Below are 21,297 nucleotides of genomic sequence, written 5' to 3'. Positions count from 1 at the left end.
GAGGCCCCCAGGCAGTTATAGGCAAGTGCGAGGCTGATGACGAGGCACAAGGTATCGGTCTACACCGGTCAAAGTCAGCAGGAGCAGCAAACTCAAAAGGTTCACCGACATCTCCAAAGTTGTCAGTTTCTCCAGGCAGCAGGTCTCCTGGATTCTTCTGACAACTTTCCAGGTTGTACTCACACACTAGCTGCCTCCCACAGCACATGTCCTCTCACCTCGTACGATGGCGTCTCCTCTTCTAAGATAGCATTACCTCGTGGTTTCTTTCCAGAATATATATTCTCTTACTGGGGGACTGGAGGCTACGACTTGCTCCTGCTCATTATTTATACATTTGTTTTGCTGTGTCATCTTTTCCAGGTGAAAATGTTGCTCAGTATGGAGTGGCCACGCAGTCGAGCACATACCCTTACCGGTCTGCGAACGCATCCTTGGCCATTGACGGGAACATGTCGTCTTCCATTGGGATTTGCACGAGCACTATCTACGAGGCGCATCCCTGGTGGAGCCTGGATCTCAAAGTTCGGATGCCCGTGTATGCAGTCACGATCACCTTCCGTGACATCTTCCTTTATAAATTAATCAACCGGTGCCAACTGCTCCTTGGGAATTTGAATGACAGCAGTGCGGCCGACAACATTTTGTGAGTGGGCTCGTCGTCGTTGTCATCATCATCGGCGTCATCAGCCATTGTTTATCGACTACTGGATGAACTGTTAAGAGCAGTGGTTACACAATGCACAATAAACCTGTTGACCTAAGTTTAATTATTAGTCAAGGCTAACACTAAGTGGAGAGTAATATCTTAACTGGTGTTGGTCCCTTCATCTCCGTCCCATTACCACCTCGCAATGAGCAGCGTAGTGAAATATGGTCAAACGACCCTCAATGAACACTATATATATTTTTTTCTATTTCTATTCTACCAGGTAAGGCCCACTGAGCTATTTGGCTTCTGGCTACAAATGATCGCTCAACGAAGTGGCTTATCACGTGCAGAAGTATAGCAGCCAAATACTCTAAACACTTGTTTTCAAATAATGGAGGAAAAACCGGAGAATTGAGAAAAATATATGCACTCACGGGGAGATAGAACTCGCAAACTCCAAATATACAGCCGTCAGGGTCGGGATCAAATCCACGACCTCCTGCATACCAGGCAAGGAAATTTACATCTCGCCACCGTGGCACCCCCTTATGGAGTGGTGAGACCTCTATCCAGCAAAGGGTTCATAAAAAGGGCTGTACATTCACTTGCTACTGATAAGAACAATGCAATAAATTATACAGAAACTTATTGTCTTTTATTTTATGTTCGTGTGTTTGTAGCTGTCAGACTCTGAGTATTGCCAAGGAGAACACCACGGCTACTTTCAACTGCAGTGGGCAGGCCGCGCGCTTCATACACATAGTGTCCAAGGTGGACAACTTCCTCAACCTGCAGCTTTGCGAGGTCCAGGTGTCAACAATTCCGCTCCAGCCAAACAACGGTAAATATCCATATTCCTCCCACACGGAGACACAGCTAACAGAGAGGTTACCAAGTGAAGAAAGCCCAGACTTCTTGCTCAATTGATAGATTCTCCTCCCACAGTTAATACATTCCCTGGAGTAAATATCAGCTCGAGAAGATTATTTATAGACGGATCATAGCAAATTTTCATTTAAGTTCCATAAATATTAAACAAGTGGTTATTGTACTAATATGGAAACAAACAAGGAAGTATGTCAAATTTAATTGCAAGTCAAGTTATTATAAAGAATGAGAAGCTTAGCATCAAATCGTGATGTATATGGGAGAGTAACAAGGACATTTGTGAATGCAGAAATTGGTGACGAGCTGAAGCCGAACATGAAACCCCTTTTACTACAGGCAGCTGCTTACATTCGAGCCCAGTGCACCGACCTCTGGGCCACTTCACTCTCGCATTTTATTTTACTTTTCACAGGACTGCCTTATAGTTTCTTTACACAATTTACTGACCTGTCTGATTTAATTATACAGTAGAGTCTCGAGTATCCGCATGCGGTTTATACGATTTTAAAAATAACCGCGCACCTAAGATTTTGAAATACATTAACTCCTGGATTTTCCCTTAAGCTCTAAATTAATTATCGAAAAACAGTTATACATTGTTATTCTTGGAAATGTATATTACAAGTCACGTGCTTAAACGGGACAAATATGTGGTCCGGTTAGTCCAAACCACGTGATCGCCTCTACAGTACAGTAGTTGCATATTTTACAACAGTGGGTGGAGTTTGATTGGTTTTGCCACTGCTTTTCACTTAATGGACGGAATTTTCTGCAGGAAGGTGTTATCACGAAGCACGCACATCGATCGGCTGGTCCGTCATCAGTATTCGTTCTAGTAACAATCGAAATCGTCAGCTTCTTCCTATTATTTAAACCTATATTAGTGGCTTTTGTATAGATATTCGCGTAAAATTTTTATTTTTTGATTATCCGCGATGTTGAATTAACCATAGCTGTCCTCACCATCATTAGCGTGGATCATTTTGAGTCTACTGTATTTGTTGCGCTCACGAGCGATGTGCCAATGTCGACATCTGTTAGCCACGAGAGTTTCAAGAGAATAGTTTGTGTAGTGTTCCTGTTCCTCATCTGTTTAGGAGCGCATATCACAGTGGGGTTTACGATACATGCCCATCGTTTGGATTGCACGGCCACAATCGTCCTACGTCACTTGTCTTTAATTTTGTTTTATGAAGGAGATGCAGGCTGTTGATTGTTCCCTCCGCCTCTGACAGGTGGGGGGGGGGGGTAATGCCAGGAGGTGTGTGATGTTGGGGCTTCGAATAAAGGCATTCATTCTGGACGACCACAGTCCATTGTAATTTTTATGGCTAGATGAATCCCCCCTCCGCTCCTCTGGTCTTGGCACCTGATTGGCTCAAGTGATGACAACAAATGTCCCCCTCTATTTAAGACCGAAACATTAGGAGGATTTCTCCCCAATTCTGTCTGTCGCCAGATGAGGCTGTTGTAATTGCCGGCGAAACGTCACGGTACTCGAATTGTGAATGTTGTTGGTTTGCTCTCCAACACACAAGCTGAACTAATAACTAATTGATACTTTTATTTACATGAAAAACCTTACTAATTGACTGTATGTCGGGGGGTGCCGTATTTAACTAAACATATATTTACGCGATCTAACCCAAATAAGCCTCCATCATGGTTGCTTCACTCTGCTCGCACAGCAGCAACACTCATCATCAGCCCTCCCCTCTACACATACACACAGACCCCGTAATCTATGGAAGCGCACAGCAGTCGAGCAACGCCAACACCCGTTCGGTGGCCTCGCTGGTCCTCGACTCATCGCACAACGTCAACTTCTGCCTGGGGTCGTGCAGCCAGACGGCCAAGGAGTGGGAGCCCTGGCTGCGGCTGCAACTCGACCGCTCGTACATAGTCTCGAGCGTGGGCATCGTCAACCGCAATGACACTCAGGGGCTCCGCCTCTTCGGAGCCGAGATCCGTGTGGGCAACTCGGAGGCCAACGGGGGCAAGGGAAACGCACTGTGAGTTTTGGATGTGGCCCAAGGGGGACTCTTGGCGCACGCGTGTGACTTGCCCACTTTTAACTTTTTTTAATGTATTTTTACCGAGGCAATGTGCGGGCCCCAATTAGTCGCGTTGTGACGCGCGTACACGCCGTCAAAATAAGCGCAAACAGGTTATGAAAAGCAGGTGTAATGGGATCGCTAAACCAAACTATATACAGTGAGGGAAAAAATTATTTGATCCCCTGCTGGTTTTGTACGTTTGCCCATTGACAAATAAATGATCAGTCTATAATTTTAATGGTAGGTTTATTTGAACAGTGAGAGACAGACTAACAACAACAAAATCCAGAAAAACGCATGTCAAAAATGTTATAAATTGATTTGCATTTTATTGAGGGAAATAAGTATTTGACTCCTCTGCAAAACATGACTTAGTAATTTGTGGCAAAACCCTTGTTGGCAATCACAGAGGTCAGACGTTTTTTGTAGTTGGCCACCAGGTTTGCACACATCTCAGGAGGGATTTTGTCCCACTCCTCTTTGCAGCTCTTCTCCAAGTCATTAAGGTTTCGAGGCTGACGTTTGGCAACCCGAACCTTCAGCTCCCTCCACAGATTTTCTATGGGATTAAGGTCTGGAGACTGGCTAGACCACTCCAGGACCTTAATGTGCTTCTTCTTGAGCCACTCCTTTGTTGCCTTGGCCGTGTGTTTTGGGTCATTGTCATGCTGGAATACCCATCCACGACCCATTTTCAATGCCCTGGCTGAGGGAAGGAGGTTCTCACCCAAGATTTGACGGTACATGGCCCCATCCATCGTCCCTTTGATGCGGTGAAGTTGTCCTGTCCCCTTGGCAGAAAAACACCCCCAAAGCATAATGTTTCCACCTCCATGTTTGACGGTGGGGATGGTGTTCTTGGGGTCATAGGCATCATTCCTCCTCCAAACACGGCGAGTTGAGTTGATGCCAAGGAGCTCCATTTTGGTCTCATCTGACCACAACACTTTCACTCAGTTGTCCTCTGAATCATTCAGATGTTCATTGGCAAACTCCAGACGGGCATGTATATGTGCTTTCTTGAGCAGGGGGACCTTGCGGGCGCTGCAGGATTTCAGTCCTTCACGGCGTAGTGTGTTACCAACTGTTTTCTTGGTGACTATGGTCCCAGCTGCCTTGAGATCATTGACAAGATCCTCCCGTGTAGTTCTGGGCTGATTCCTCAACGTTCTCATGATCATTGCAACTCCACGAGGTGAGATCTTGCATGGAGCCCCAGGCCGAGGGAGATTGACAGTTCTTTTTTGTTTCTTCCTTTTGCGAAAAATCGCACTAACTGTTGTCACCTTCTCACCAAGCTGCTTGGGGCGATGGTCTTGTAGCCCATTCCTGCTTTGTGTAGGTCTACAATCTTGTCCCTGACATCCTTGGGGAGCTCTTTGGTCTTGGCCATGGTGGAGAGTTTGGAATCTGATTGATCGATTGCTTCTGTGAACATGTATCTTTTATACAGGTGTAGTGGTGATACGCGCTGGGGTAGGGATCGTGTGCCAGCGCGTGGGGATTGGCTGTGTGCGTTGGTGACGCGCGCTGATGGTGGGGGATCAGGGGTCAGCGCGGGGTCATGGGTTGTGCGGTGGTGTTTGGCTGTGTGCCGGTGACGCGCGTCAGAGGGAGTGATCGTGTGGCAGCGCGGCGTGATTGGTTGTGTAGTAATAACACGCGCTGGGGAAAACGGATCGTAGGAACAGCGCGGCGTGATTGGTCAACTAAGGAGCGATGCTCACGTCGAGGTCCGCATACACTCCGTCTCCCGTGAGCGGGGACTATATAAGGGGATGCGCACAGGCGCACGGGGAGAAGAGTACCAGCGAAGACGGAAGACGGAGGAAGAGGCGGAACCCTGGGACCCGGAGCTGAACGGCCATGAGGAGAGGGCCGGCTCGCAGGACTCGGAGGTTGTGGCCCACGCCCAAGCCGGGGTGGGCCTGTAGGCTTCACGGACGTTACGGAGTCAAGTGCAGTGTGTGTAGCCGGAGGAATAGAAGCTACACGAGTCAAGTGCAGTGTGTGTAGCCGGAGGAATAGAAGCTACACGAGTCAAGTGCAGTGTGTGTAGCCGGAGGAATAGAAGCTACACGAGTCAAGGGAAGTGTGTGTAGCCGGAGGAATAGAAGCTACACGAGTCAAGTGGAGTGTGTGTAGCCGGAGGAATAGGTGCTACACGAGTCAAGTGAAGTGTGTGTAGTCTGAGGAATAGAGACCACTCGTTGTATAGTGACAAGTAAAGATTTAATAAAAAGTGTGTTACCCGTCAAGGAGTTTCCTGCCGTCATTCAATACTTCAACTGGCGTCAGAAGTGAAACAGTCTTCCAAGCATGGATACAAGGAAGACCTGTCGGACTCACGAGGTTGACCGCGAGGATAACCTTGACGACTCGGGCCAGCTGGCATCGGGGGGTGAGGAAGAAGAAATGCCGACGCCGCAGGATCCGCCGAGGGCGCCGGACGAGCGATTGGGGACCGAAGCCGTGCTCCGCGAGGCGCACTCCCGTCTGGCAGAGCTGCTGCTCGCCGCCGCGTCCATCCTGGCGGAGATCAGCACGTCGGGAGGAGCGGGGACGTCGGCGGACTTTCAACAGGGCCGCCCTGGGGATTCCCGCCAAAATGACTGGGGGATTCCCGCCCTTTCTACTGCACGGCCATCTTTTGGCGGGAACGGTGAGCACCACGTAGCGGCGGTCCTCCAAGCGCGCCCGCTTACGTCATCCACGCGCGCTGCGGACCGCCATCAGACACCCGCCATTGGGGCCGCCATCTCGCACACCGACGGGGCGGCGGAGAGGAACCACGAGGCAGAGGACGCCTTCATCTTTCAACAGCGCCTTCCAACATTGTCAGCCTTCAAGGCGGATGGCGGGGACTGGGCCCAATTCCAGCGCAGATTTCTGGCGCATCAGGAGATGTCCGCCTGGTCCGACGCTACGGCGCTGCGGGCACTGCCTGCCATGTTGGACGACAACGCGCTCGCGGCCTTCACGTCAGCACGGAGGTCGGACCGCTCCACGCTTAAGGCCGCGTTGGGTCTCATGGCCAAGGTCTACGGACCTCCCTCGGCGTGTCGCCATCATTTCTACGCAAGGCGGAAGGCGGACACGGAGACCGTGCTCGCCTACCGAACGGCCTTGCTGGCTCTCGCCGACGCCGCGTTCCCTCGTATGGACGAGGAGGGCCAGGACGCGATGGTCTTGGAGCAACTGCTCAAGTTGGCGCAGGACCTGGGGGTCCCCATCAACACGGCCGACGAAATCAATATTTCTTCCTTGCGGGTCGCAACAAGTATACAGGCGCACGAGGTCCTTCGACGTAAACAGGGGGTCGTCTGCAACGCTGCCGTGGCCTCAGCTCCGGGCCCGGTGGTCACCGAACCCCAGGTTGTCAGCCCACGAGAGGAGGCGTTCACCACGGGACGACCGGGGGACTGGAGGTCGGGGGGTCGGTCGCCTCTGCGATCGGCCCGCAAACTGGAGCAACCGAGATCTCCGACGACCCTCATCACGTGTTACAACTGCGGCCTCCGGGGCCACGTGGCGTCCGGTTGCCGCGCTCCACGTCAGCGCGCCATGGGACCTCGGCTGGACGACGACCAAGGCCCCAAGTCATCCCTACTAACCCCGGCAAGTCGCGGCGCTTCACATGCTCGGACTGCATGCACGACACATATGGGCCGTCGCGTTGCGGCGGAGGAGAGCCGGTTAGGGATCGGGGATTCGGTTTGGCGAGGGGGGTTCGTGCGGGACCGAGGTGACATTAAATGGTCGGAGTTGGGGTACAGGATAGTGGCTGCGTCGGCGGGATCATCCGTCGTTACGGGATTCATTGATGGGGTCGAGGTCAGGGTGTTAGTGAACACGGGGGCGTCGGCGACTATTATATCGGACCTCATTTACAACATTCTCCCCGTCCAATGTCGACCGCTGCTCCCAGTGGACGTGCCATTTTACGCCGCTAATGGTGGATCGTTGGGCATTATCGGTCAGATTAGGGCGTCCATTTGCATTGGCGGTTCCTTGTCTATTGGGCACTGATTTTTTGGCTAAAATGCCCGTTAAAATTCTCATCGATCAGCGTTGCATTGAACTACCATCGGGTCGCCGTATTTCATTTTTGACGAACCCTACTGAAATTCGGACGGCGTGCGCTACGATACAAGCGTTAGCGACACAGACCGTGCACGTGCCCCCGGGTTCACAGATGTTAATTCCCCTCCGGTTGCGGAAACCGTGGGTGGGGGAGACCTCGCAACAAGGCATGCTGTTGGGTCCTTCAAATAGGGCTGTCGGGGGTCTCGATTTGTCGGTGGCTCACACTTTGGTTCGGGCTGACAAGGACCCGTTTGTGATGGTTTTAAACGCTGGGTCGCGGCCGGCCGTTATTCAGCAGGGCACCGTGCTAGCTCACGCGGCACGGATCCCTGCGGAAGAGCGGCTGGTTGCGCAGGTTGATCCGAGCCCCACGGGGAACATTACAGCGAGGGAGGACCTTGCATGGGTCGATTCGCTGTGCGTGGACTCAAACGATTTGTCAACGGTACAGTTGGGTGCGTTGCGGGCGTTGCTGATAGAGTTTTCTGATGTGTTTAGTAAGCATAAGTATGACATTGGGTGCACGAACCTGTTACGCCACCATATTGAAACGGGCGATGCGGCACCGGTCAGGCAAAATCCCTTCCGACTGAGTCCAACTGAGAAGGAACACGTTCAGTCGGCCGTCAACGATATGCTTGAAGCCGACATTATTTCGCCTTCTTCCAGTCCTTGGGGAGCACCTTTTGTGCTGGTTAAAAAGCAGGACGGGTCCTTGCGATTTTGCGTAGATTTCCGTCGCCTGAATAAAATCTCTGTGGCTGACGCGTATCCGCTCCCCAGAATGGACGAGTCCCTCGATGCATTGTCCGGTGCGCGATATTTTTCGACTCTTGATTTATTGTCGGGATTCTGGCAGTTGCCACTCGACGATAAATCTAAACCTAAGACAGCGTTTCAGACTCCAGGGGGCCTGTTCCAGTTTAACCGGTTACCCATGGGACTTCATTCCGCTCCCGCGACGTTTCAGCGCCTTATGGAGTTGGTTTTGTCGGGCTTGCAATGGGACACATGCTTGATTTACCTTGACGATGTCATTGTTTTCAGTAAGACGTTTGAGGAACACCTCCAGCGATTGAGAGGGGTGTTCTTGAGAATGCGATCGGCTAATTTAAAGTTTAAACCGGCCAAATGCCACCTTCTTCGTAAGTCCGTTAGATACTTGGGCCACATTGTCGACTCTTCGGGGATCTCTACCGATCCCGCGAAGACGGACTGTGTCAGTTCATGGCCAACGCCCACGTCAGTTTCTGACGTGCGCAGTTTCATCGGGTTTGCTTCTTATTACCGCCGATTCGTTGAGCATTTCGCCACCATTGCAAAGCCCTTGCACGTTCTAACGGCAAAAGGAATCAAGTTCCGATGGGGACCGGAGGAGGAGGCTGCGTTCTGCTCCCTTCGGGATGCCTTGGTGGGTGCCCCACCCTTGCGTTATCCTGACTTTGCGAGTCCCTTCTTGCTAGACACGGATGCTAGCAACACGGGCATTGGGGGGGTGCTATCGCAAGTCGTTGGAGGGGTCGAAAGGGTGGTCGCCTATGGGAGCAGGGTATTGTCACCGGCGGAGCAGCGCTACTGCGTCACCCGTCGCGAGTTGCTTGCTATTGTTTTTTTTGTACAACAGTTTAGACCGTATCTATATGGCCGTCACTTTACGGTCCGGACGGACCACGCGGCGCTTCAGTATTCATTGAGGGTCGCCCAACCCTCGGGCCAATTGTCAAGGTGGTTGGAAGTCCTCCAGGACTATCAGTTCACGACTACATACCGTAAGGGGTTGCGCCACACAAACGCCGATGCCCTGTCGCGATTGTCGCCTTGTCACAAATGTGCGTGCTTATCGGGATCGGCGCGCTGTAAACCAACAGTTGGGGAAGGTATGGGGGCGTTGGCTGCGACCGCGGGTGCACCAATCGGGGATGTTCCCGCTACCCCTGAGGGTGAGGACTCGCTACTCTCACTGTCGCTGATTGAGTGGGGCCATCTCCAAATGGAAGATAGCTCCCTGCTAGCATTGCGCCGCAGGGTGGGAGGTCCCGAGGAGAGCCGGGAGCGAACTGGCTCCTGGGTACTTAAGCAAGGCCTATTAATGAGGTGGGATAGTTTGTCTCGGCAGCACGCACTTGTGGTGCCTTCCGCTGTGAGGGGAAAGGTTGTCCTGGCCGCACATGAACGCCTCTTGCATTTGGGAGTAAACAAAACGCTTGCTCTGCTTCAGCGTGACTATTATTGGCCGGGGATGGGGAGTGACGTGGTAAATATTCTAAAGGGGTGTGTTGATTGCGCCAGACGGAAACCACCGCCCGTGGCATCTAATCCACCACTGCAATCTATTCAGGTCTCGCGCACTAACGAACTCGTTGCGCTCGATATTTTGGGGCCTTTTCCAATCACGCCTAGGGGAAATAGGTACCTGTTGGTGGGTGTCGAATATTTTACCCGGTGGCCTATGGCGTGGCCACTTGCCAACCAGTCGGCGGCGGCTGTGACGGACGCCTTTGTCCAGGGCTACGTCCTGGACAAGGGGGCTCCCGAACGCTTGCTGACCGACCAAGGGAAAATTTTTTCAAGTAAATTGCTGCAAGAGGTGTGCGACCTATTGGGTACTAAGAAGGTGCGTACCTCCCCGTACCACCCATAGATGGATGGGATGGTGGAGAGACTCCACAGGACTTTGACTTCTATGCTGTGCCAGCAGGTGTGTGAGGCACATGTTGATTGGGACCTGCAGGTCCCGGGGGTCCTCGCCGCGTATAGAATGGCCCCCCATTCAGCAACGGGATTTTCCCCATTCTATCTGATGTACGGTCGGGAAGCCGACCCGCCCATGGAAACGCAGCTGGGCCTGCCCGCACCACGAACAAACTCGAAATTGGCTGAACATATTAAATTTAATATCCATAAGCTGACAGAGGCAAGGGAGGCCGCACGGCTTAATTCGCGGGCTCGCCAAATTGCAAACGAGCGGTTGCATGCACGGAAGGTGTCCGTGCACGACTAGAAACCTGGTGATAGGGCCTGGCTGCATTGCCCTCAGGCACCTTTGGCTACGTCGCCTAAATTGTTGAAGCCATGGCGGGGACCCGTGGAGGTCGTGCGGGTTGCACGTCCCCAGTGCGTTCAGATAAAATGGGGAAAGCGTCGTTGGTACGTCCACCCCTCCCGACTGAAACCGTTCTCGCCTCCATATGGCCTCCCTTTGTGTCGTGAGGGCTGAGCATGTGACGTGACCGACGACCCAAGGGGGGAAATGTCTCTGCCTGATCCTCACATGTCTCCGCCTGATCCGCTCCCAGGTGTCTCGGAACTGACAGCTGCCGACCACCGGCGGCCGGATCTTCACGGCGCGACCGGTCCTTCCAGGCCCGATCCGCGCCGTCCAGAGCGGCCGGAGCCACCGGACGGTCGTCAGCGTCCCGTTCCATACGACGGACCGGCCAGGCGGACTCGTGCTAGGTCACGCTACTTGTTATGATCTACCGATTGAGGAGAAGAGGCGGCCGGAGCGCCTCGTCACTGCATGTGGTCGCAGAGACACTGGACACGTTCATTTTCTGGAATTCGCTTTTATTGTGTTGTTCGTCGGGCTGTACATAGCTTCTTATCTAGTTGTTGTTGTTGTTGACTTTTATTGCGTTGGTTGTCGATTTGTACATAAGTTGTTGTTGTTGTTGTTGAGTTGTTGTTGTTGTGTTACGGGGCACACTGGGGGGTGGGGTTTTCTTGTGCTGACGTTGTGGTGTGTTGTTGTTTAGCAGCCGGGCCGGCTGCGAGCTATGTGGGAGGGGGTGATGTAGTGGTGATACGCGCTGGGGTAGGGATCGTGTGCCAGCGCGTGGGGATTGGCTGTGTGCGTTGGTGACGCGCGCTGACGGTGGGGGATCAGGGGTCAGCGCGGGGTCATGGGTTGTGCGGTGGTGATTGGCTGTGTGCCGGTGACGCGCGTGAGTGGGAGTGATCGTGTGGCAGCGCGGCGTGATTGGTTGTGTAGTAATAACACGCGCTGGGGAAAACGGATCGTAGGAACAGCGCGGCGTGATTGGTCAACTAAGGAGCGATGCTCACGTCGAGGTCCGCATACACTCCGTCTCCCGTGAGCGGGGACTATATAAGGGGATGCGCACAGGCGCACGGGGAGAAGAGTACCAGCGAAGACGGAAGACGGAGGAAGATGCGGAACCCTGGGACCCGGAGCTGAACGGCCGTGAGAGGGCCGACTCGCAGGACTCGGAGGTTGTGGCCCACGCCCAAGCCGGGGTGGGCCTGTAGGCTTCACGGACGTTACGGAGTCAAGTGCAGTGTGTGTAGCCGGAGGAATAGAAGCTACACGAGTCAAGTGCAGTGTGTGTAGCCGGAGGAATAGAAGCTACACGAGTCAAGTGCAGTGTGTGTAGCCGGAGAAATAGAAGCTACACGAGTCAAGGGAAGTGTGTGTAGCCGGAGGAATAGAAGCTACACGAGTCAAGTGCAGTGTGTGTAGCCGGAGGAATAGGTGCTACACGAGTCAAAGGAAGTGTGTGTAGTCTGAGGAATAGAGACCACTCGTTGTATAGTGACAAGTAAAGATTTAATAAAAAGTGTGGTACCCGTCAAGGAGTTTCCTGCCGTCATTCAATACTTCACAGGTAACAAGCTGAGATTAGGAGCACTCCCTTTTAGAGTGTGCTCCTAATCTCAGCTCGTTACCTGTATAAAAGACAACTGGGAGCCAGACATCTTTTAGATTGAGAGGGGGTCAAATACTTATTTCCCTCATTAAAATGCAAATCAATTTATAACATTTTTGACATGCGTTTTTCTGGATTTCTTTGGTGTTATTCTGTCTCTCACTGTTCAAATAAACCTACCATTAAAATTATAGACTGATCATTTCTTTGTCAGTGGGCAAACGTACCCAATCAGCAGGGGATCAAATACGTTTTTCCCTCACTGTAAGGGGTCCCCACCGAAGGGGGAAATTGTTACTGTTTTTGTTAAGGGGGAAGGGATTACAAGGGGATTAAGAGGGATATGACCAAAACACACCTGACAAAGAAAAAAACATAAAAGCGAGCATTTTTTTTCTCTTCACCCCTCCGAATCCGGCTCCCGTATAATTGGAGTGGTTATTCCTGTCACGTTGCCTATCCACGAAGGGCTGACGGTTGGGGAGTATTGCGTCGAGCTGGTGTTGGACCACTCAGAGACCTGGCTGTTAGGGATGTCAGCTTTTATTTTTACACGAGCCGACATCAACCACCCTAAGCAGATGAATTATAGCCTGGTAGCAGGCTACAATAAAAAAAATCAAACCAATAAGAATAAGCAGAAAACCACCACACACATCCAGTCACACCTAGTGTTCCTAACGCCTTCCCGAGACTCACACAGAAGCTTCGGGGAGGGGGGCGGTCATACACCTCTTCTCTCCCACACGCAACTCTGCTTCACAGAGTACCCCGTGTTCCTCCTCAGGGGTTTCCACCCCTCGCCTGCCAACCCCTCTTAGAGGGCATCTCTGGCCTCGAGCTTATCCCCTCTTCGAGCAGTGGGAGATGTCCACAGCCAGCCAAGCAGCCACCCAGGTAACTAGATGGCAACATTCTCCACGCTTGGCCAATGCCAGGCTGCAGCCAACTTAATTCCCTGCTCCTGCCGCTCCTGTTATGCCCTTGCTCCGTCCCCGAAGTCCCACCCACTCTTGTTCAATCCCCAGGTCGGCCGCTGGAAACAGATAACAATAATAATAATGTAACCGAACGTTTCCCTATAAAATATATATTCCGTGGAGTGGTAGACAGCCCTCAACTGCTACTTACAGTGAAAATACCCTGGTCCTCATTCGCGTCGCTGCTTGAATGTGGGAGCTCACCCAGCCACTACTGGGCGGGTGGTGGTGGTGGTGATGGTGAAATGCTGCCTTCACCACCACTGCTACTGTTTTTGCGTTGAGCTCCCCCTGCCGATTCGGGTGCGCCTTTTATAGTGCTGCTCAGCCCCTTGTTTGGCCCCTGGGCCAATCACGTGAGAGGTCCGACTATAAATGGTCTGAGATTCCCTCCCCCTGGTTGGCGTGTTCCACTCAAAACCTGTCCCCACGCTGGTCTGACCACGCTGTGGTGACTCCTGGCTCCACACAAAGGACCGCGCCCAAAAACACGAGCTTCTCTCTCCAACTTAATGGATTTACCTCACGCACTACGCCACAATACCCCTTACCCTGTCTGACCCACCCACTGTTACACACTTGTCGAGGCGTCCACACTCGACCAGAGTCTGTGCTGTTCATAGGAAGCAGTGGTCTCCCATTTGTTGCCCGTTTTTTTTTTACCATGACTACGTATTTATCTTATTATTCAAGACCCCATGAACACAACGCAATCATCTGATAGGGAAACACAGGTTATAATCGCACAACAGGGCACCCACTACAAACGCTTGGGATCACTCTCCTACCACCCTAGGGAAAACGATTGGGAACATAATATTTTCAGGGGAGGGAGAGAAAGGAGAAGGGGACGGGGGAGAGGTAGCCAAATTAAACCAAAACTAAAATAACATAAACGCGATTCCCGAGTTTATCAATCTTGTTTTCCCCTAGGACCGTTTCATGGTTTTATAATTTTACCCTAACTGTCTGCTTCTGCCCTTCACTCATGAGCTTAGAGGCCGACCGAAATTCGGTTTCGGTTTCGGCGCCGAAAGTTGGCAAATGGCCACTTTCGACATACTTTCAGTTTCGGCCGACAGTCAATATTTTACTTTCGGTTTACTTTCGGTTTTGGCCGAAAGTAATTTTTTTACTTTCGGTCTGGTTTCGGTTTCAGCCGAAATTGATATTGACTTCGGGTCGTCAACTGAAGATCTAATTTTAGAATGTAAAGCTAGTGCTAAGTCTATCAGCTGGTCAGTTCGCGCTAGGCAATCCTATGCGATAGGCTGCATACCAGAGGTGTGGACTCGAGTCATGTGACTTGGACTCGAGTCAGACTCGAGTCATGAATTTGATGACTTGCGACTCGACTTGGACTTGCATAACAATGACTTTGTCCCACCTATGAGATGTGGACTCGAGTCATGTGACTTGGACTCGAGTCAGACTCGAGTCATGAATTTGATGACTTGCGACTCGACTTGGACTTGCATAACAATGACTTTGTCCCACCTCTGCTGCATACACACACAAACGTCAGCAGCAGCAGCTTGCGAGCGAGGTTACAGCCGCGACCATGGTCTGGGGCCGTCAATAAATGACGTGACGCACCTGGGGGGTGGGGGGCAGCGACTGTGTAGCGATTCGTGCGCTGCTCTACGAACCCGGCGGCCCGAGTTCGATTCCCGCTCACGGCCGGTGACGATTATTTGAACCGGTCCTGGGCCTCCCCTAGGTCGACTCAGCCTCAAACGAGTAAGTGGTGTGGTGTGTCAACATCGCCACTGGGGAGACAAAGGTGTGGCCGTGGTGAATCCAAGTCCCGGGCGAAGCCGGGTAGTAAAGATAATATTTCATAAATCGTAACTTCGGTTATATACCTTTTTGCTTCGGTCTTGGTCGAAAGTGTAGTTAAACTTTCGGTTTCGGCTGAAAGTAAATTTTTTACTTTCGGTCTGGTTTCGGTTTCGGCCGAAACCAGAAATTCAATTTCGGTCGGCCTCTACTTGAGCTGTATGTCGTCTCTCCTCTCTCCATTTCTCTTTCCCCCATACCGGCTGCGGCAATCACTTGTATCCAGGTTCTGTTTTTTGTTGTTGTTTACACTGTTGTAAATACGATTAGATGTTAATATTAATGGAGAGGACGTGGTGGGTGGAGCTGGTAGGTGGGTTGGTGGGTGGGGTTCTCTGTGGGATGGGAGCTCAAGTCGGTCGAGAGGTCAAAAGGGGCTGGGCGGGGGTGGAGATGGGAGTACGTGAGAGCATACAGATCCGTTGTATCGCTTTCCCTGTGTCTAACAGTCCTTCCTGTCCCGCGCCCATCTGCTGCATCGTTACAATTCTCCTAGGTGCGCTGAAGACATATTTGTGCCTCTGGGGAGATTACGCGACTATCCGTGCCCCTTCCTAAAGGGCCGCTTCGTCACCATCATCATCCCAGGCAGAGTCGACTCGTTGAGCCTCTGTGAAGTGAAAGTCAAGCTCAACACCGATGGCATCAATTTCGACATCCTCTACTGAGACACCATCGCCACACTCAACTAAAATAACATTACAACAACCATCAACGCCACCAAACCCTCTACAGAAAGAAGAATGCCATGACCAAAAGCATTTATTCTAAAACAACAACGCCAACAGAACCACAACTACCACAACAGCTTCTACTTAGAAAACACCAGCACCCACTACTGAGATTATGACGCAACCACCACAACCAACATCTGAGACATCTAAATCTTAGACACTCCACAGCACTAAAGTGAATTGCACCAAGGAGAAAGAGAACTTAAGTGGTTTTCACTCATTTTCTATTAATGCCGCAGACTACTGGAATTCCATCACTTCAAAAATATCCGCGGTTTACTCTTATATCTAAATTACGTTTATAATGTCAAACTGTCGATTCTTTATGACATATATCCATGTCTGTATACATATTAGTACAATAGTGAACGGATATATCCGTTCCATGTTCCGTAACTTAACTCGAGCAGTGGATTGGCGGAACGCTTATCTCAATTGGTATAATTTGCATAAGTACCAGTACAAAACATTTGGTAAATTGATATCTGAAGGATGGCCTCCTCACACCGTGTGTACGATGGGGATGTTCTGACCATACTTTACCACGTTGATTAGTATGGATTGATGATGATGGGAAGCATAGTATAGCACAATTCATAATAAAGGTTTTTGGGTTAAATCACGTAAACATATATATTGTGTCGTGAACCCACCACCACTCGACGTAAAATTCTTTAGGGTTGTCACGGGAAAAAAACGTGCTAATTATATCATTACTTCAGCGCATCGGAGGGATGGGAAATAAGTCCACAACATTTACACTATCCAAGGTCAACCCATTTCGGTTTCTGAAGGCTGACTGGGTCGGCGCATTCTAGGTAGTACGGCAAGACATGTTTCAAAGTTGTTCACTTTTGGCAGAAAGCGTGGATGTTAATTGAGAAGGGTTTAAAAATGAGCTTATTCCACACAGTTCAGTGAAACAACTCGTGAGAGTAATGCTTGCCGGTTAAAGTTACGAATGCCGTCAGTTTGCCGTGCAATTTGTGGTCCTAAGGATTTACATTGACAGGGAGCTTACTTAAATTATAACGCGCCTTAATATCACATCTCATATCAATCCCGCTGCAGTGTTCTTTAATTTTTATGTAAAGGACCCCGTTATTGACAGCTGTAGATGTGCGGCACAATGCGACCCAGAACCAGCCGCTATGTGGGCATAGGTATTTCAGTAGGAGCGCGAGGTATTATTTGGCATTCTAATTAATACTTTTGCATTTTTACAAAATATCTTTAAATCTATATCACCTTTTGGAAAAATATCAAAAATAACTGCCCAACCCGAGTTATACGTGTTCTGATTCTTGCGTTGTCTTTGTACTGTTCACCTTTTGGCGTTCTCTGGTTTAACACTGGTGTAGAAACAATGCCATAAAGACAATGCATTCATTATCATCAGCGCATGTTTGTTTGCATGCTTTGCCACAATCACGTGTGGTTAATGCAAACGTGATGCCTTGCAAATTCTATCTATTTGGTGTTTGAACATCTTCACTCCTCCTGTTTTATTGCCAGTAAGGGTAACACATAATCCGAAGTTTAAATCATCAAACTTGGAAAAGACGAATGACAATATTTCATACAGGTCACACTCAAGAGCCTATGTAGGGAAATACATTGTGAGCAATGACAATATACTCGTTCCGTGTGCCTTCAAAATACCGACCTAATTCCGGGGTGAAGCTCCCCGGTATAACCGGTTTATCACGAAAACCCTGTTATGTCCACGATTACCCCATTTAGGCAATTTACATCTTGTAGTGCGATTCGTGTGATAAAACATATATATAAAGTGAAATAAAAGTAAAAAAAAACACTGATGAAACCATGGCAATTCACAAGTCCATTCTGGAATGCACGACTCAACGCCTGTGAAGTTGGGTAAGTGCGCATACAATCCTGGAAAGTGCCGTGTTAACTGAAAAGGCGTTAAGCGAAAATAAATCCACACAAATAATACGATAAGCTTTGTAGAGATACAATGTACTACTCTGCAAACCACACAGTAAGATGGCGGGACAAATAACCACCGCATTACTATATCATTCCATCTACGATATCACTGTTCCGTTCAGTAACGCAGCTCAAGAAAATAGTTTGCCGTTGACCGCTCAAAAATTGCATATAAATTGTCCGCATTCTGCGTTATAACGGCGCGCATTCCGCGTCATCACGGTGCTTCATTATGCATGATTAAATTATTAAATTAGTAATGAAGTCACACTTGCATTGTTTCCATCAGAAACGAGCGTGCCGCCAATAGATGCATAATTCGTTTATTTTGGGGGAGATTATTGTGTAGATATGATATGAAATTTTGAAAACAATTATTCTCAAATCATCTTGTGTATGCTTTTTACGTTTGCCAAAATTTGCTTGCTTTTCAATATTTCGGTTTGTTGATCAATCTGAATAAATTGGCATATTTGCCCATGTGACAACTTGAATTGCGGATGGTGGAGGGTTATGATGAAACAAAACTACGTTATCCCTACCCGAGTATCTAATCTAAAATAAATTTAATTTGAATAATAATATTAATCATGAAAGCCTACGAATATAATTATACAGCCAACAGACTGCTGTGTTCTTGGCAATGGAAATTTAAGAAAATCCCAAAAGAAATGTCAACCTAAAAGCTACAAAATAGTATCCTCAAATTCTAACGCACTAAATGACTTTGATTCCTTGCCAGCAGATATAAATAGATTATGAAAAAGGCAAAGGTGCAGCCCTCATCAATGTTTAGCGAAAAACCGAGAGAAACGAGGGCAATGCGCTCACGCGAAGTCTAATCTCTGTTGGTGTTGTCAGTCGATGTTAAATATCCATCTGTACAAGAACAGATGAGTTGGTGATGGTTGGTGGTGAGCAGGAAAAAAACCGTGCCACTATAAATAACAAAAATTATACAGTGTGTGTTTGGGTGGTGAGTGGGAAGCAGTAGTGGAGCGGTTCGTGTGCTGTGCTCGGAACCCAGCGACCAGAGTTCGATTCCCGCTCACAGCCAACACCATTGACGATTATCTGAACCGGTCCTGGGCCTCCCCTAGGTCGACTCAGCCTTAAATGAGTACCTGGTGCCACTGAGGAGACAAAGGCGGCCAGACGTGGTGTTGGCCACCCACCCCCTTGTGTGCCATGCCGGCCTTCAGAGGTGGTCGCTAACAGCACTTGCCCCAACAATCTGGTATAGGCTATACTGGGGATCTCTGTCTTTGGGTGCTGCAAGGGCGACGTAACTCGAACCCCCATTCACTGAACGTAATATAATTCCCTTTGTGTGAACGCCTTCCTGTACAACTTGTGTGAAACATTAATCCTCTATGGAAATTACTGTTGTGGTACCTTTGATTATTCTTATTATGTTCGAATATTTATTGGCATGTTGTTCGATTGTTTTGGTTTTCCTCGATATTGTTGGGTGTTTGGGTTATTATACTCTCTTAAAATATTACACCTGCAACACGCGTGTGCTTGTCTCTCGTCCCATGCGTGGTTTTATCAGCCAACAACTATGTAGAATAATTCATTCCGTTTGTGACAACTTAATTAAATGAGATTAAAAAAAGGTATCTATGTTGGTGTTTGAACATCTTAACAACAGTTAGGGTAAACCCTATTGTTATTTTTAACATGCTATATCGTATATGTAATATATATTCGGATGTATTCAATGCACAGTACATCACATTGTTCTAGCACATGTTTATCTATATTAAATGTATTGCTCGTCACACCGACGTGCTGGGGCTACAACTCTATTAGCTGCTATGTCATACCGTCTGTGTGTCTTAGTGGTAGGAACACGGTTCTGATTGCCTCCGCTTTAACTGCCGCTCGTGTGGGTCGCGCAATATGAGTTTAGATTTACAACATTTGGAAACCAATAATGAATGGCAAATTACACGTGGCAATATAGTAAAACATGTTAGAAAGTGGTGTCATGGTTTTATGATGAAAAAATAAAATGGCTCCATTTGGTTCCCCATAATTGTCCTGGAAGCCTTTAACAAGTATTTTCATTTTTCATCTTCTTAATCTTCTAACCATTTCTGTAATTTCGATTCTTGTTTCCACAATTGTATCAGGATTGCAGACCGATATCGTATCTTGATCATGAATGTACTCAATGGGAATTATACACAGTGGTCATCGGATGGTCGGCACGGACTTCCAGAAAACCGGGTGGCAGATGGTAGCCTTCTCGTGGTCCACCTGTTAAGCGCCTCACTGCACGACTAATACCATCACTTCAGCCTTTTTTAAAATCGTGTATATTTTAGATTTTGATTATGTGCAAATCCCATTAAAATAAACAGCTATAAAGCTATTTTTTACAGGTTTCCAGTAGGGGCAAAACATAATAGTAGTGCAAAGTACAAGAATCACCCAAAAACATACAAATAAAACTAAACCATCCCCATCCTACCAGGCAAAGCCCACTGAGGTATTAACTTGTGTTTCAGAAGCGACCTGGCCACAAATGATAGCTCAACAAAGTAGTTTATTATTTGTACATTTGTAATGAGTTCAACTGAGTCGCAGACGTACTCTTTGGAGGAAACACATTTATTAACACCAACAAACGGGGTAACTGCCCCTTAACAGAATAACAACCTATGGTGGTGGACCACCAGGCTAACTACACTAATTACACCGTAACTAACTACAATGGACCGGACCACAGCTTGGGTTCAGGTCCATGTGTTGGAGACTGTAGGACGTAGAACGTAGAACGAAGATTTATTCAGGATGAACAACAATAGCCGGTCCCTCTGTGGGACCCGGCTTATATCCTCTGTGGCGTGGCTGGTTCCGCCCTTAGCCACGACCACCTTCTAGAATCCTCGAGCAGGATGTCGACCCTGACACGTGACCACCCCTAGCCCCCACTTGGGGGCCCTGTGTAGACTTAACCGGTCACGAATCCTCTGGGTCAACCAGAGTGCTATGGCCTTTTGTAACCCCATTTCCATGGCACTCCCGCACCCTATCCTGTAGGGGCCGGCCTGCACGCAGAGTGTGGTGCCATCCAGCACTGTCAGTCAGCGCTCACCGAGCCCCTCTAGGGCTGGTACTGCACCCACATCCAAGTGGTGTCCGCCATATCAATACATCGCACGCCATGCCTCTCTAGGGCCGGCATCACACAGTGACATCCCTCAATGTCACTACACATTTGTAGTGAGTCCAACTGAGTCGCAGACGTTAACTTGGGAGCAACACTGTTTATTTAACACAACAAGGCCAACATAACAAAACCTACGCTCGGGTCTCGAATGCCCATCTAGCCACGTTACGGTAGAACTAGACACGGTTCGCTATCCCGGTCCGGACCACAAGCTGGGTCCCGGACCGTGTGGCTAGAGGCTTCTTCTCCCCAACGTAGAT

General features: G+C 49.3%; 1 protein-coding gene across 1 annotated transcript; it reads left to right on the top strand.

Moving 5' to 3' along the window:
• Positions 1-369: 369 nt before the first annotated feature.
• LOC144737963 (pentraxin fusion protein-like) lies at positions 370-19,843 on the top strand. Its single transcript, XM_078620876.1, has 4 exons — positions 370-646; positions 1,333-1,493; positions 3,273-3,552; positions 15,666-19,843. The coding sequence occupies exons 1-4, from the start codon at positions 453-455 to the stop codon at positions 15,835-15,837; spliced, it is 807 nt and encodes a 268-aa protein (XP_078477002.1). The 5' UTR covers positions 370-452; the 3' UTR covers positions 15,838-19,843.
• Positions 19,844-21,297: the final 1,454 nt, after the last annotated feature.

The sequence above is a fragment of the Lampetra planeri genome, chromosome 76 (genome assembly GCF_965212315.1).
Source record: "Lampetra planeri chromosome 76, kcLamPlan1.2.h2, whole genome shotgun sequence".
NCBI lineage: Eukaryota > Metazoa > Chordata > Hyperoartia > Petromyzontiformes > Petromyzontidae > Lampetra > Lampetra planeri.
The sequence above is the reverse complement of the archived record's forward strand: the minus strand, read 5'-3'. Positions and strand labels throughout refer to the sequence as shown.